The sequence below is a fragment of the Anastrepha ludens genome, chromosome 2, assembly GCF_028408465.1.
Source record: "Anastrepha ludens isolate Willacy chromosome 2, idAnaLude1.1, whole genome shotgun sequence".
NCBI lineage: Eukaryota > Metazoa > Arthropoda > Insecta > Diptera > Tephritidae > Anastrepha > Anastrepha ludens.
In genome coordinates, this window is record NC_071498.1 from 74,807,380 (window position 1) to 74,820,508 (window position 13,129).

The 13,129-nt window shown below is 38.5% G+C and overlaps 1 protein-coding gene across 1 annotated transcript; it reads right to left on the minus strand.

Annotated features, from left to right (window-relative positions):
- Positions 1-1,214: 1,214 nt before the first annotated feature.
- On the minus strand, positions 1,215-2,533 carry LOC128858088 (fork head domain-containing protein FD4-like). The gene has a single exon (XM_054094050.1). It carries the CDS (start codon positions 2,475-2,477, stop codon positions 1,386-1,388), a length of 1,092 nt encoding a protein of 363 aa, XP_053950025.1. The 5' UTR covers positions 2,478-2,533; the 3' UTR covers positions 1,215-1,385.
- Between the last annotated feature and the right edge of the window lie 10,596 nt (positions 2,534-13,129).

The following is a 13,129-nucleotide window of genomic DNA, read 5'->3' on the forward strand; positions in this document are numbered from 1 at the left end:
GCTGGTAAAATCTTAGTCAGTGAACCTGAATTACGCCAAAATTCTCATTATCAATATGCGTGACCAAAACAAATAGCATGAGATAGTTACAGCCGAACGCAATCGGGCATATTGATCAGCACAGAAAAATTTCCAAAACGAGCAGACTTTCTATTACTTCTCAAACTATACATACTGTAGTGAATATACAATTATGTAGTATGGTAGTGTATCGAGTTTGTTTAATTTTACTATATACTATAAGTCGCATAAGTCATTTTGAATAAAAGGGGACCGTGTGTATTTTCCAATATTTTATAAATACTCGTATCTTTTATAGCAAATTCATTAGTTTAAGTCGTTTGGACAGTGGGTATAAGGATTATACATATTATTAGCCGAATGAATTTGTGAGTGACTACCACACGGTGGAGCCCTGGTTCAAAACCTACTATGGGCGTGAAACACCAAATGCAGAAAAGATTTTTTCTACCAGGGCTCTCCCTCGTCAGACAATGGCAAATATCTAAGTGAATTTCTGCCTTGAAAAAACTTATTATAAAAAATAACCTGTAACTGTAGGTGCCTCCATTTACGGAAAACCATAAAGATTTACGCCACAAATTGCAGGAGAAGCCCGGTCAAATACAATATATATGGTGTTAAGAAAATATTCAATTCTTGAGTATGAAAGCAATTACGCGACCAGAGGCTTATTAAGTAATTGCCAAATACAAACAATAATAATAGCGTAACAGGTTCTTTCTTATATATACAAGCCTATGGAGGCAAGATTTGTTTCGTGACTACATATAATATAGATATGTACGAAAATCATTACGATCTACCAACCTTGACATTTGACTTTCAAGTAGGCTTATTGTTATGCTATTATAAATGAAGCTACTTTATTTTTTCGTACGTAGGATTATAGGCATTTTGCATCAAACCATTAGAACTACAAAAACTCTCAGGTATAACCAAATGTAGGTACCATCATACACATCACAATAAAACGCTAAGTCAGACACTAAAAGCTTATGTCCTGTATTTTTTTTCTTTTTTGCTAATTTAAAACGTTAATATTCGCTACACTTAAGTAAAATTAAAAATTAAGGAATCGAAACATTGTTTTCATAAAAATATTTTAATGCACTCATGCACAAGTACAAGCTCAATATATATTTTTTAGATATTCGACTAGATATTTCTTAAATATATTAAAAGTGGACATTTTTTATAGCGAGTATGTGTATCTTAAAGTCGAGAATTTTAATAATAAACCTTATATACAAATAAACATTATCTGAAAAATAATACATTACATATAGATTATCAGCCATTAGGAACTAAAAACGGATGCTTGAGTTAACTTTTGTACATAAATATAGTTCTAATTAGTTATGTCATACAGTTCGTAGACTGGAACTCAGTCGATGCTGTGTACTAGTTGTTGTGTGCTGGCTTGTTGAGAGATCTATATTCGCATAGTACAAAGGCGTTAGGCCTTGAAGCGGCGATTTCATCATTAAAATGGGATGCACAGGAATATCATACATCGATGTAGGATTTCTGCAGTGGTCCACGTTCGTGTTAGTAACTCCAGTAGAATAATGCAGAAATGGTGCAGTCGAAGTAATGGTATGAAGCGGGGGCAATGATTTTTGGCTCATTTCTTCATTAATAGCAGAGCAGAGATGAGGTAAAATTTGGCGGCTCGATTCGACAGTGTGTTTTTCTACACTTTTGATAGACATTGAATCTAGTCTGTCAGGTGTTATAAGACTTTCAATAGTGAAAGAACGTTTTGGTCGGTATTTGCTGATAACAGTAGTTACATCCAGCATTGGAGACAGTGCCTGAGATTGAGGTAACCAATTCGAAAATGTGGGAGTACTCGCGGCCATTGCTGTTTGATGATATCCTATCCCTAATGAAGAAGTGGGAGGAGACGAATTCGGAACAGGGTGCCTTGATCCATCAGAATGTTCAGTCAATGTAGGAGTAACAGGAAAATTCGATAAATATAGTGTGGAATCACCGGCAAGTGGAACTTTGACTGGTGTTACTGGAGCATTATTTGTACTGCTACTGTTAAAAAAAAAACGATTTAGATTAGCCAACGTGGCTAACTCCTCCTTTAAATAGTCTTTATCATGCTTGTGTAGCTTAAAACGTTTCCGTCGGCGTAATAAACTGCCATTATCAAACATGTCCAAGGCCTGTGGATGAAGTGTCCAGTATGCACCTTTGCCGGGGCGGTCTGGCATCCGAGGAACTTTTATGAAACAATCATTAAAGCTGAGATTGTGACGCAATGAATTTTGCCAGCGTTGTGTATTTTTCCGATAATAAGGAAACCGATCAATAATAAATTTATATATATCACTGAGAGGTAACATTCGTTCTGGTGAGTTCCAAATTGCCATAGCCGTTAACGAAATATAAGAATATGGAGGCTTTTGATCGCCATATGAATCTCGCGAAGGTCTTGGCATAATTCTGTTTAAACAAATTTGCTTTCAAAGTGGCACTTATTAAAACTTTTGTATGCAATAATGCATTTTTTTGGACTTGGAAAACAAGCACTTCTTTAACTGATTTGCACGCTTAGACGTTTAAAAAAAAACGTACACATAATTTTCCATTAGATATTAAAAACAAATCATCCGACGGTGAAACAGCCAAAATAGTTTTAACAACAACACGTTTTAACATCGTTTATCTCTTTGCATTGATTGTGCGCGGAAATCTAGCCGATAGTATGAACAACACTAACAGGAACGATGCCGAGCAGTTAACGAAAGCAAAATCTCAGACACATTGACGACAGTCACTGCGCCAGCAAGAGTAAATACATACATATGTAAACACACATTTACATTCGTCTGTAGCTCTAGTATGTAAAGCCATATCATTCCACGCAGCCAACCAGAAAAGCACAGCGTCTGATGTAGCTCAATACTCGTTTTTCTATAGTGTCTTATTCACACCCTCCTCTACATATGTGTATATATACTAGCAAAGGAAGTGATATAGCAAAATAAGACGGCAATACCGTTGTGTATTGTAATGGATTGTATTCTGAAGAGAACAGACAACTGGACAATTCCACTCTACCCTTTGGCATATGTTATGGCTATTCATGGACGCTTAAAAGATGTGTTGCCCTGGCTTGAATGCTCCATTTTAAAACATATCATTTTTGCGCTTATGTGAATACTTACGTAGGTACGTAATTCACATTCATATATATACATATATGACACTTCATTCAGGGAGAACTAGTAACAAAAAGGAAATAGTAGGTATATTCTTACATGCCTAACTCATTACTTTATATTAATTTTTATTAATTACAAAGTAATTTAGACAAACATTTGGAAATTAGTTCTAAATAAAAAATCTCTGATTTAAAATTCCTGGATAAACCTTTACGTCCAATTTTAAACAATATGAAGGAAATACCTCTTACAGAAAAGGAAAAGATAAAACAGGATATAATTTTTAAGTGTTGCCGCTAATTTTAATTTTATACATCCTTTTCCACCTTTCAAAAACGTGTACATAACTAAGCTGCTCAATTTAAGGTATAACGCCTAAACTTATCATATGTTCACATAGCCATACAAGTAAATTTTTTGTTATATTCAACTTTTTTTTATAATTAAAAAATATATAATGAAAACCACATTTACTAATCCAATTGTGCATTTTTTACTCTAACAATTTTCCAATTAAAATTATGGATTACAGTATTAATACCATTAAAGGTTGCTGATCTTGGGGTTTTCTTATCACAAATACTCCTTACTCCTCTGGTAGCTTTTCTTCTTTTGGTAGGTTTAGGTAATGCCATTATTCGATAATACGACAAAAATTTCAATTGACCTAAGCTAACATAAAGCCAACGTATTCATTATGTAAGAAGGATATTAAGCTAGTTAAGGCCGTAGTAATAGCATTCAGCGGCAGCAAGGACAACTGTTATTCTCCACTGGGTACCTGTGCTTTCAGGCACACCGTAAATAAAATTTCTTCGTTGCAGAAATATTGAAACATTTCAACTCTCCTATAGTGGAAAACTCAAAGCGATATGAATACTTATATTTTGAACAATTTAGCATTGGGATTCAAAATATCTTTTCAGTCTCATCGTCATGACGAGATCTTAATTCAATTCAATGTAATTTTTAGCGTGAAAATATTAAGTTTCCACAAATGATAACACCTATTGAGAACCTATTAATTAAATAGGCACATTTTTTCGGCATAGGGGAATTTAATTTAATTTAATAAAATTACAACAAACTTAAATAAATTAAATTAAATTTAAACGAATTATATAAAAATGTTTATAAATATTAGTCATTATTTCCAAGTTAATTTTCTGAACACCACAGTGTCCTGATACCTTCATAAGTTCAATTCTTAAATGTTCTCCTTCACTGCCCACAAACTGCGAGCATTTGTCAGCGGGAATACATATTGTCTTTACAGATGAACTGTTCTCCTTGGAGTGTTTTACAAATTCAGAGTTTAATTTGACACTCTTTTGTTTACTTTTTCTTATACGCATTCCCCTTTCTTTACCAAAGTACCTTCCATTATAAAGATTGATTTGTTAATTGCGAAAATATAGGTACTTATTTTACAACAATTTAGAAATATTTAGAATTTGATAATCTTGCGCAAAAAATATAATATATCAGCTTGCCGTGCAAGCATTGAGCTTTTAGTGATGAGGATAAATCAACAAGAGTTGATACTATCAATTTTATAATACAAAAAACTTGTTCACCACATTTTGAAATGTATTGGAAATTCGAATGCCTGTAGAAACTTTGCCTGGCTTTGGTTAATTGATCAATGAGGGACCTTCTGGAAAGACGATTTCTGGATGACGAGTAGAATCATTAAGCATTTATGCACCTTTAAAAATAAATATTTAAATATAAATAAAAAATATTTAACAATACCGGTAAATTTAGAGAAAGATAGGGCTGCATGTCCATTAATACCTAATAAATTTGATGTTTAAGACATGTTTAAAGAAAATTATTTGTATGGTAAACCCTGTGCTTAGGAGTAGAGTTTAACGTTAACTTCAAAATTTCCTATAAACCCTCTCAATTCGATGCGTACTGTACTGAAAACTTTAAACGCGTCTTGCCCAAATTATATTTTGCAGGGAAGAATGGACGGATGTTTCCATGTATCATACATAGGCATGGATGTATTATCCCGCTGTTTCTGCCGAAACCGCAATGAAAGAAAGCGTTTGCTGCGAAATGTAGAGAATCCCGACAAATGCGGCGAGGTAGGAAATGTTTGTTGTTTTTGGCTTTATTACTCCTTATGAGTTAAAGCGCAATCAATAGTGCATCAGTTGTGGTGCAACTGCTCATCTATATATGTTTTGACTGTTCATTATTTGTGTCATACCAAGAACGCCAAATTAGTATATAACTTGCAGAAAATAAGTACGAGTGTGCACATTTAAAAACCGGTTAATTTATTGTAGAATGAAGTTAAACAATGCTATGCAAGTTCCTGAACGGGAATGCAACTTGGTGTGGATAAGCACGGTATTTGAACATGGATTTGTTGTTATATGTCGCAAATGACAAAAAGGAGAAGGTAAAAGAAGTGTTTTAACGTAAAACGTAAAAGGTGTCAGTTTGTACGTGCCCACCATTCGTCGGGGCACATGATCTTAGCGCAATATTTTCATTAACATATGTATAATAACACTGATCAACAAAAAAAAACTTTCGGAAAATATCTTGGAAACCAACACTTGTTTTAAGACAAGTAAGACATGCTGATTACAAATATAGAAACCGTTTGTCTCTATCACCCACCGTTGTTGAGATATTTGGCATTGACCATTTATATATGTTTAATATTGTATCAAAGCAAACAACTCGCAGGCAAGTCACAGTAGAGCATATATCGCTGAATAGAGTACTACTTAACATAAATACACATAGTTTAAGATATAATACACTTGTAAAATACATAGATATAACGTAAAGTTCCTTAAATTAAAAGTTAGTTTGGTTTGAATTTCTTGGCTGTAGACTTGCGTTTGTGCTGACAATTTGGCATGTTGCGCTGAAGCATCCAGCAATAGTCGGCTAACATTGCTGCACTCCATCGACTTTGATAGCGTGACTCCATCACCGAGATGTCCTGATGGAAACGTTCACCATGTTCATCACTAACAGAACCTAGGTTTTCTGGAAAGAAGTCGAGATGTGAGTCGAGGAGATGAATCTTGAGGGACATGTTAATATCTTAAAAACCTGACGTGATAGAGAAAAACGGTTTTCAGATTTGTCATCAGCATGAAAAACTGCTTTAGAAAATGTAATCATCAAACAAGATATTTTTGGGTTGTTATTCAGTGTAATAGGAAAAGTGTGTGCATTTTTGCCATGGGAAAGGTTATTATAAAAACCAGCCGACGTTCGGAGGCTATATAAAGTTGTAGGTATCCCCATTTGTAGGACAATATCAAGACACATAACAAGGAAAGGATGTATGTATGTGTGTCAATTAGATATAGAATATATTATTATTATTATTTATAGGTGATATATGTATACACGGTTCTGTATTCAATGGCAAGTGAAATTTAAAACTCTTGAATCTATTGTTGAATTTCGGGAGTAGAGAGAAAGGGGAAAAATGTCACCGCCCTTTGCGAAAATGATAGTAGAAAGATAGTGAGTAAGCAATAGCAGTTCCTAATTCATGCAAATTTACAATTTGGTGTTTTAATAGAAGTATGTATTTAGGAATTACATGCATTGTTAATGTAACTAAAGTGTTTAAGTCAGTGCTACAACTGAAAGATCTCTCAAAACTAATGTGAAACTTGCTGGGTTCTTAATCCCTTTTACATTATATAAGCAAGAAATGCGCAAAGATATCAGACAACGTCGCACAAATCAATTTTACTGTATAAGAATTATAATAAAGGAATTCATTTAGAAAAATATGTTTTAAACAAATTAATCCGAGCTTACTATCTTTATGTGGTATTTTCTCTAGAATCATATATGCAAGATGAGGCTCATTTAGTTTTAGCGACATAACAAGTGCCTTCGAAACATCATTCCAATAAGAATAAGCACATATGTACCTTCGAAGCCACCTACCGCATACACTTGGCCCGTCGGCATGAAACGCCAGAGAAAACGTTTTACTACTATAATAACTGAAAACTTAAGAATGAGCAACATTGTTGATCAATTAAGACGCCGATTTTTTTTGTGGGAGCGAGAAAGCTGCTTGAATACAGAACCTTGTATTATTATATAATAAAGGGGTTTTCAATTAGGGCGGGTAGATGTTGAAATGGAATAAAATGGCGTTTGCTGTGTGGCAGGTAGCGCCGTCCTGCTGGAACCACATGTCGTCTAGGTCCATATGGTTCAATATGGGTCATAAGAAATTGGAAAGGCCACCACGTCTACCGAAAAATGGGCGCAATGCGCGCAACGTTTGCGTTAATGAACAGTCATTTTGATAATAAAGTTTTATCATTTGAACGTGCTATTCAATCGTGTAACTTGCCATGATGATTTGGCATAAACAACTGAATAATAAACAAAAGATTTGACAGATGTCACCAAAACAAAATGTCTGCCACAGGGCGCCAAAATCGACCCGCGCCAATTGAAAAACCCTTTATATTTGTATGTGCTACTATTTGCCAAGTTAGTGAAAATCAGGCAAGAAACTTACTAGAAATTGTACATTCTGATGTGTGTGAACCAATGAAAAAAAATTTAATGATGTTGCAGATATTTTGAGATATTTATCGATGATAAGTCGAGGTACACATCCGCGATTTTTTCAAAGTGAAATATGAACTAATTAGTTAAATGAACCATCAAAGGGAAAGACAATCAAACGGAAATAAAGATTTAATTGTTAGAAGCGAATAGTTGGCCGCGATATTTCATTGTACAGTTTGACAAGCTTTGGCAATGCAATTGCCGGCTCCCTACCATCTCAGATAAATTGTGTGACAGAGAATGCAGTAGGCATTGAGCGAGATAGCATGCTGTTATTGGCTGTGTCAACAACAGTTTTTCTATGAAATAGAGCTGCAAAAACAAAAAAACGTTGGTATTGGCATCTTATTATTGCATTTAATAAAACTAAAAGGAACGTTCAATCACAAATAACGTATTGTTTGATGGATCCAAATACATATTTAGTAATAACAAGTTCTATCCATAGATCGGCGGCCGCCATGGCCGAATGGGTTGGGGCGTGACTACCATTCGGAATTCAGAGAGAGAACGTCAGTTCGAATCTCGGTGAAAGGTCAAAAACGAGTTTTTTCTAATAGCGGTCGCCACTCGGCAGGCAATGGCAAACCTCCGAGTGTATTTCTGCCATGAAAAAAAAACAAACAAAAAGAAATAAAGCTCCTCCGTTCGGAGTCGGCTTGAAACTGTAGGTCCCTCCATTTGTGGAACAACATCAAGACGCACACCACAAATAGGAGGAGGAGCTCGGTCAAACACCCAAAAAGGGTGTAGGCGCCATTTATATATGTATACATATATACATACATCCATAGAAAACGTCAAAAATAGTGAATTTATATTAGAAGTATATCATTTGATTTAAGTGTTAACGTGCGTAGACGTAGTGTCCTCGTCATACTTTACCCTTTCTGGGGCACTCGGGTTTTTTGAGTTTTTCTTTTAAGCGAACTTTTTCAACATCTCCCAATTATCGGTTTGGTTCGTACCTTTTTTAATGGTACGAGATAGAAAAATTATATCAAAACCAGGTTTTACCTTTCCGGTTTTTCGTGCTACTTTTTTCTTAATTAGGATTAGCGATTTTGTTCAGAAGGTGAACTTAACTCGGCTTTCTTTTGGGGGTTCCGTTTGGCTCAGTCAAATCGCGCAAAGCGAGGAATAAGGATATTGTTTTTCTTTTTTTTGGCAGTGAGGTTGGGTTAAAAACACCTTTGCACCATTTATATAGTAAGCGTCGCTACTACGTGTGTGGTGATTCCACTAAAAATATCCCTCCTCTTCTCTTGGATTTTTCTCTCCACCCGGCGACTGCTTCTGCATTGCTTCGAGGTAGAGGGCCAAGACGGCGTCCTAAGAAGGACACTTACTTACTCACCCTGCGTCCAGAGTCGCCTGTTTTGAGAAACCTATGCTCAATGCTCTTCAGCATAACTTTCCATTTCACGCTTCTTTTTTCGGATAATATCCTCCACGAAATTTGCGACGGTATTCCATTTTTCTTCGTCTATCATCATTTTCTCTATAATTTCTTCAGGTGTAAATACACCAATAGCTCGTTCCAGATATGTTCGCCCTACGTTCCACCTCTCGCACTTAAAGAAGGTGTGCTCCGCATCATTATACTCAGTATCTCCATATATGCAGTTTGGTAGGCTCACTTTTCCCATTCGCCACAAATACTTGCGGAAGGACCCATGCCCGGATAAAAACTGTGTGAGGTAATAGTTAACCCCACCGTGCTTTCCTTCTTCCCACTTTTTTAGATCGGGTATTAGTCTCGCAGTCCATCTACCGTACCGTTCAGAGTTCCATCGTACCTGCCAAAGTGTGAGCGCTTGAACTCTAATACCGGAGAAACGTGGTACTGGGATTCCTGTGTTTTTTGCCTCCCATCTCCGTTTGCGCTCTTGCGCTAGAATATCTGTAGGGATGGTTCCGCTGATAGCTAAAACCGCTGCTTCAGCCTATGCTTTATCAGTTTCTCAAAGAGTTTTCCTGCGCAATCCAGCATACATAGCGGTCTATACGTGGACGCTAATGTTGAGTCTCCCTTTCCTTTACTGATTAGTACTAGTTTTTATTTTTTCTGGAAAAATTCCTTCTTTTAGGCATACATGTTTAGCAGCAAAAGAGGGTGTTTGATTGCCAATAGTTTCAATATTTCCGGTTCAGGTTCCGTTGCTTCATAGTCGAGTTCTCAGCGATTGACATCAGTACATAGGCAGTATTTGGGCTCTTTGGTGCACTCTTTCATTTTGTGGCCATCTTCTCTAAGTTGGATGCATATTCCTTTTCCGCTTCTGTCTGGTCCTTTGCAGTTTGATTGAAGGTGCCGACCCCGAAGCACCGGTAGCACCGCTTCAGAGATGTGCTAGCTCTCATCCTTGCACTAACCCATCCGATATTGATATTATTTTGCTTGAGCAGCTTTTTTGCGCTTTCAAAAGCGAGAGTACCATAAGCCCGTACTTCTTGTCGTTGATTAGGTTTTGTGATCCTAACTTCGATATTTTCGTTAGTGCCGGCTAGCATTTTTCTCACAGCGTCATCAACTTCCTTCTTCTCCGTGACGGCATCCAAGTCTCTGATCTCTACAGTTGAAGATGGTCTGAGGGTCTTAGTGGAACCGGCCGCTTTTGCGGTTTCCTTTAATTGTTTCAAGAAATCAGGGTTAACTGTTTTCCCCTTTTCTAATTCAAGCAAAAGAGCGCCAGTTCTTCTTATGCCTTTTACCGTTCTGGTTTCATATGGCATGGTCTTTTCTCGGATGGTTGTGAGGATTTCAGCATAACTGTGGCCCTCTACCGGCTTTACCAACACAACCTCCGATTTTGGTTTTGGTATTCGTTCATTCTTCTTTTGGTTCGCTTTAGCCTTGCTTGCCCCTTCGTACTGTGCTCCCTCATTTCCTTTTGGCACGGTATTGGGCTGGGTGCACTCCGTTTTGCGGTTGAAGGAGTACTCTCCTGGACAACACCTGTTTTTCGAGCTGTTGCGGGGGTGTCACCTCCGATTTCTTTCGTTGATGTGTCCGGCAAGAGACGACCTTTACCGGTTTTCTCAGCTCGAATCCAACCTCTTCTGCAGTTTTTCATGACGTCGAATAGTTCATCGAGCTCTGAGACTCCGGTCTTTATTTCGGTGGATGTATTCCTACTCTTCAATATAACTGTTTTCATCTAAGCACTCTCAAACATTTCTCTACGACTTCCTCTTCTTCAGCTCGCATTTTGAGAATAAACTCTTTTCGCGGAGATGGAGTTCTTCTAGTTCTCTGCTCTAGATCTTCTTCATTAACGGCCTTCTGCTCTTTGTCTTTTCCCCATAATTTTTTCCATACTTTTTATTTACCCAGCGCATCGTGTGCAGAGGGGCGGGCCGAAATAATCAAGAGCGGGTGTACCCTCGGAGGCAATGCTCCTACCCCAGTTCCCTGAGGCCTGACCTACGCTTTACCGATCCCGGAAAACACGGACGGACCAGCGCTCGCCCGGAGCAACGAAAGCTACTACTCTTTCGCCCAATGAACACTACCTGACCAGGCTCCAAGGCAGCTGGTTACTGATATACACCGGAGCTAACTCATCGCCAGAGCGAACTCACATCTCACCTTTGAGGTCGCAGGTGGAAAGCCATAAGGACCTACCCAGGGCACCTAATATGGTGAACAGACACTGACCAACACACCGCCCAATATTTGAACAGACATGTGCTGGATTTTGTATCCTAGCTTTCTAGCTAACTTTTACAAAGTCGCTGAAACGAGGGACTTCTTGACCAGGATTCGCGGGGTCGTCGTATCCGTCACCTCATTGAGGGAGATGCCCTTGCGGACGATATTGGATATTGGACGAATAAGGAAATTGAACATAAATCATCTGTTTTAAAGGCAACTACAATCCCGCTGTAGCCGAATGGGTTGGTGTGTGAGCACGGAATTCACAGAGAGAACGTAGATTCGAGTCTCGGCGAAACACCAAAATTAAGAAAAAGTTTTTTCTAATAGCGGTAGCCCCTCGGCAGGAAATGGCAAACCTCCGAGTGTATTTCTGCCATGAAAAAGCTCCTCATAAAAATATCTGCCGTTCGGAGGCGGCTTCAAACTGTAGGTCCCTCCATTTGTGAAAGAACATAAACTCTTCTTCTTCTTAATTGGCGCGATAACCGCTTACGCGATTTTGGCCGAGTTTAACAAAGCGCGCTAGTCGTTTCTTTCTCGTGCTAACCGTCGCCAATTGGACACACCAATTCCAGCCAAGTCCTTCTCCACCTGATCTTACCAACTCAGAGGAGGCATTCCTCTTCCGAATACTTTTAAAGCCGGCGCGTTTGTATCCATTCGGACGATATGACCCAGCCAACGCTAGATCTTTATTCGCTACGCTATGTCTATGTCATCGTAAAGCTCATACAGCTCATCGTTCCATCGTCTGCGATATTCGCCGTTGCCAACGTGCAAAGGTCCAAAAATCTTACGCAGAATCTTTCTCTTGAACACTCCAAGCGCCGCTTCATGTTGTCATCGTCCAAACTTCTGTGCCATACGTTAGGACGGGCATGATGAGAGTCTTGTAGAGTGTTAGTTTTGTTCGTCGAGAGAGGACGAGGCTCAGTTGCCTACCTAGTCCAAAGTAGCACTTATTGGCACGAGAGATTCTACTTTGGTTCAAGGCTCACATTGTTATCGGTGTTAATGTTGGTTCCTAAATAAACGAAGTCTTTTACAACCTCGAAATTATAACGTGGGTGCCGATACGCGAGTGCGCCGACTCTTTGTTTGAAGACAGGAGGTACTTCGTTTTGTCCTCGTTCACCACCAAACCCATTCGCTTTGCCTCTTTATCCAGTTTGGAGAAGGCAGAACTAACAGCGTGGTTGTTAAGGCCGATGATATCGATATCATCGTCATACCTCACCTCGTCATGGTCTGGTAGCGGAACGACAATTCCGTCGTCAACGACTGGGGTATCGGGATCTTCACATTCTCTGTGACATGCGCAGCTGTCACTGTTTAACAGGTTCGAGAAGTATTCCCTCCATAATTTAAGATTGCCCTGTCAGTTACCAGTTCGCCGTCTTTGTTCTTACAGGAAAACGCCCCGATCTTAAAACCTTCTGTAAGCCGCCGAACTTTCTGGTAGAATTTTCGGGCGTTGTTCCTGTTGGCCAGCATCTCAAGCTCCTCGCACTCACGTATTTCGGCCCCTCGTTTCTTTTTTCGGATAATACGTCTTTCTTCCTTTTTTAGCTCTCTGTAGCGATCCCACATGGGTCGCGTTGCGCCCGATCGCAGCGTGGCTCTATAGGCAGCATCTTTTCTTTGTGCGGCAGCATAACATTCCTCGTCGTACCAATTGTTT

What these genes read in the sequence shown, in the direction of transcription:
- LOC128858088 (XM_054094050.1), bottom strand. Translation starts at nt 2,477, where the DNA reads ATGCCAAGACCTTCGCGAGATTCATATGGCGATCAAAAGCCTCCATAT.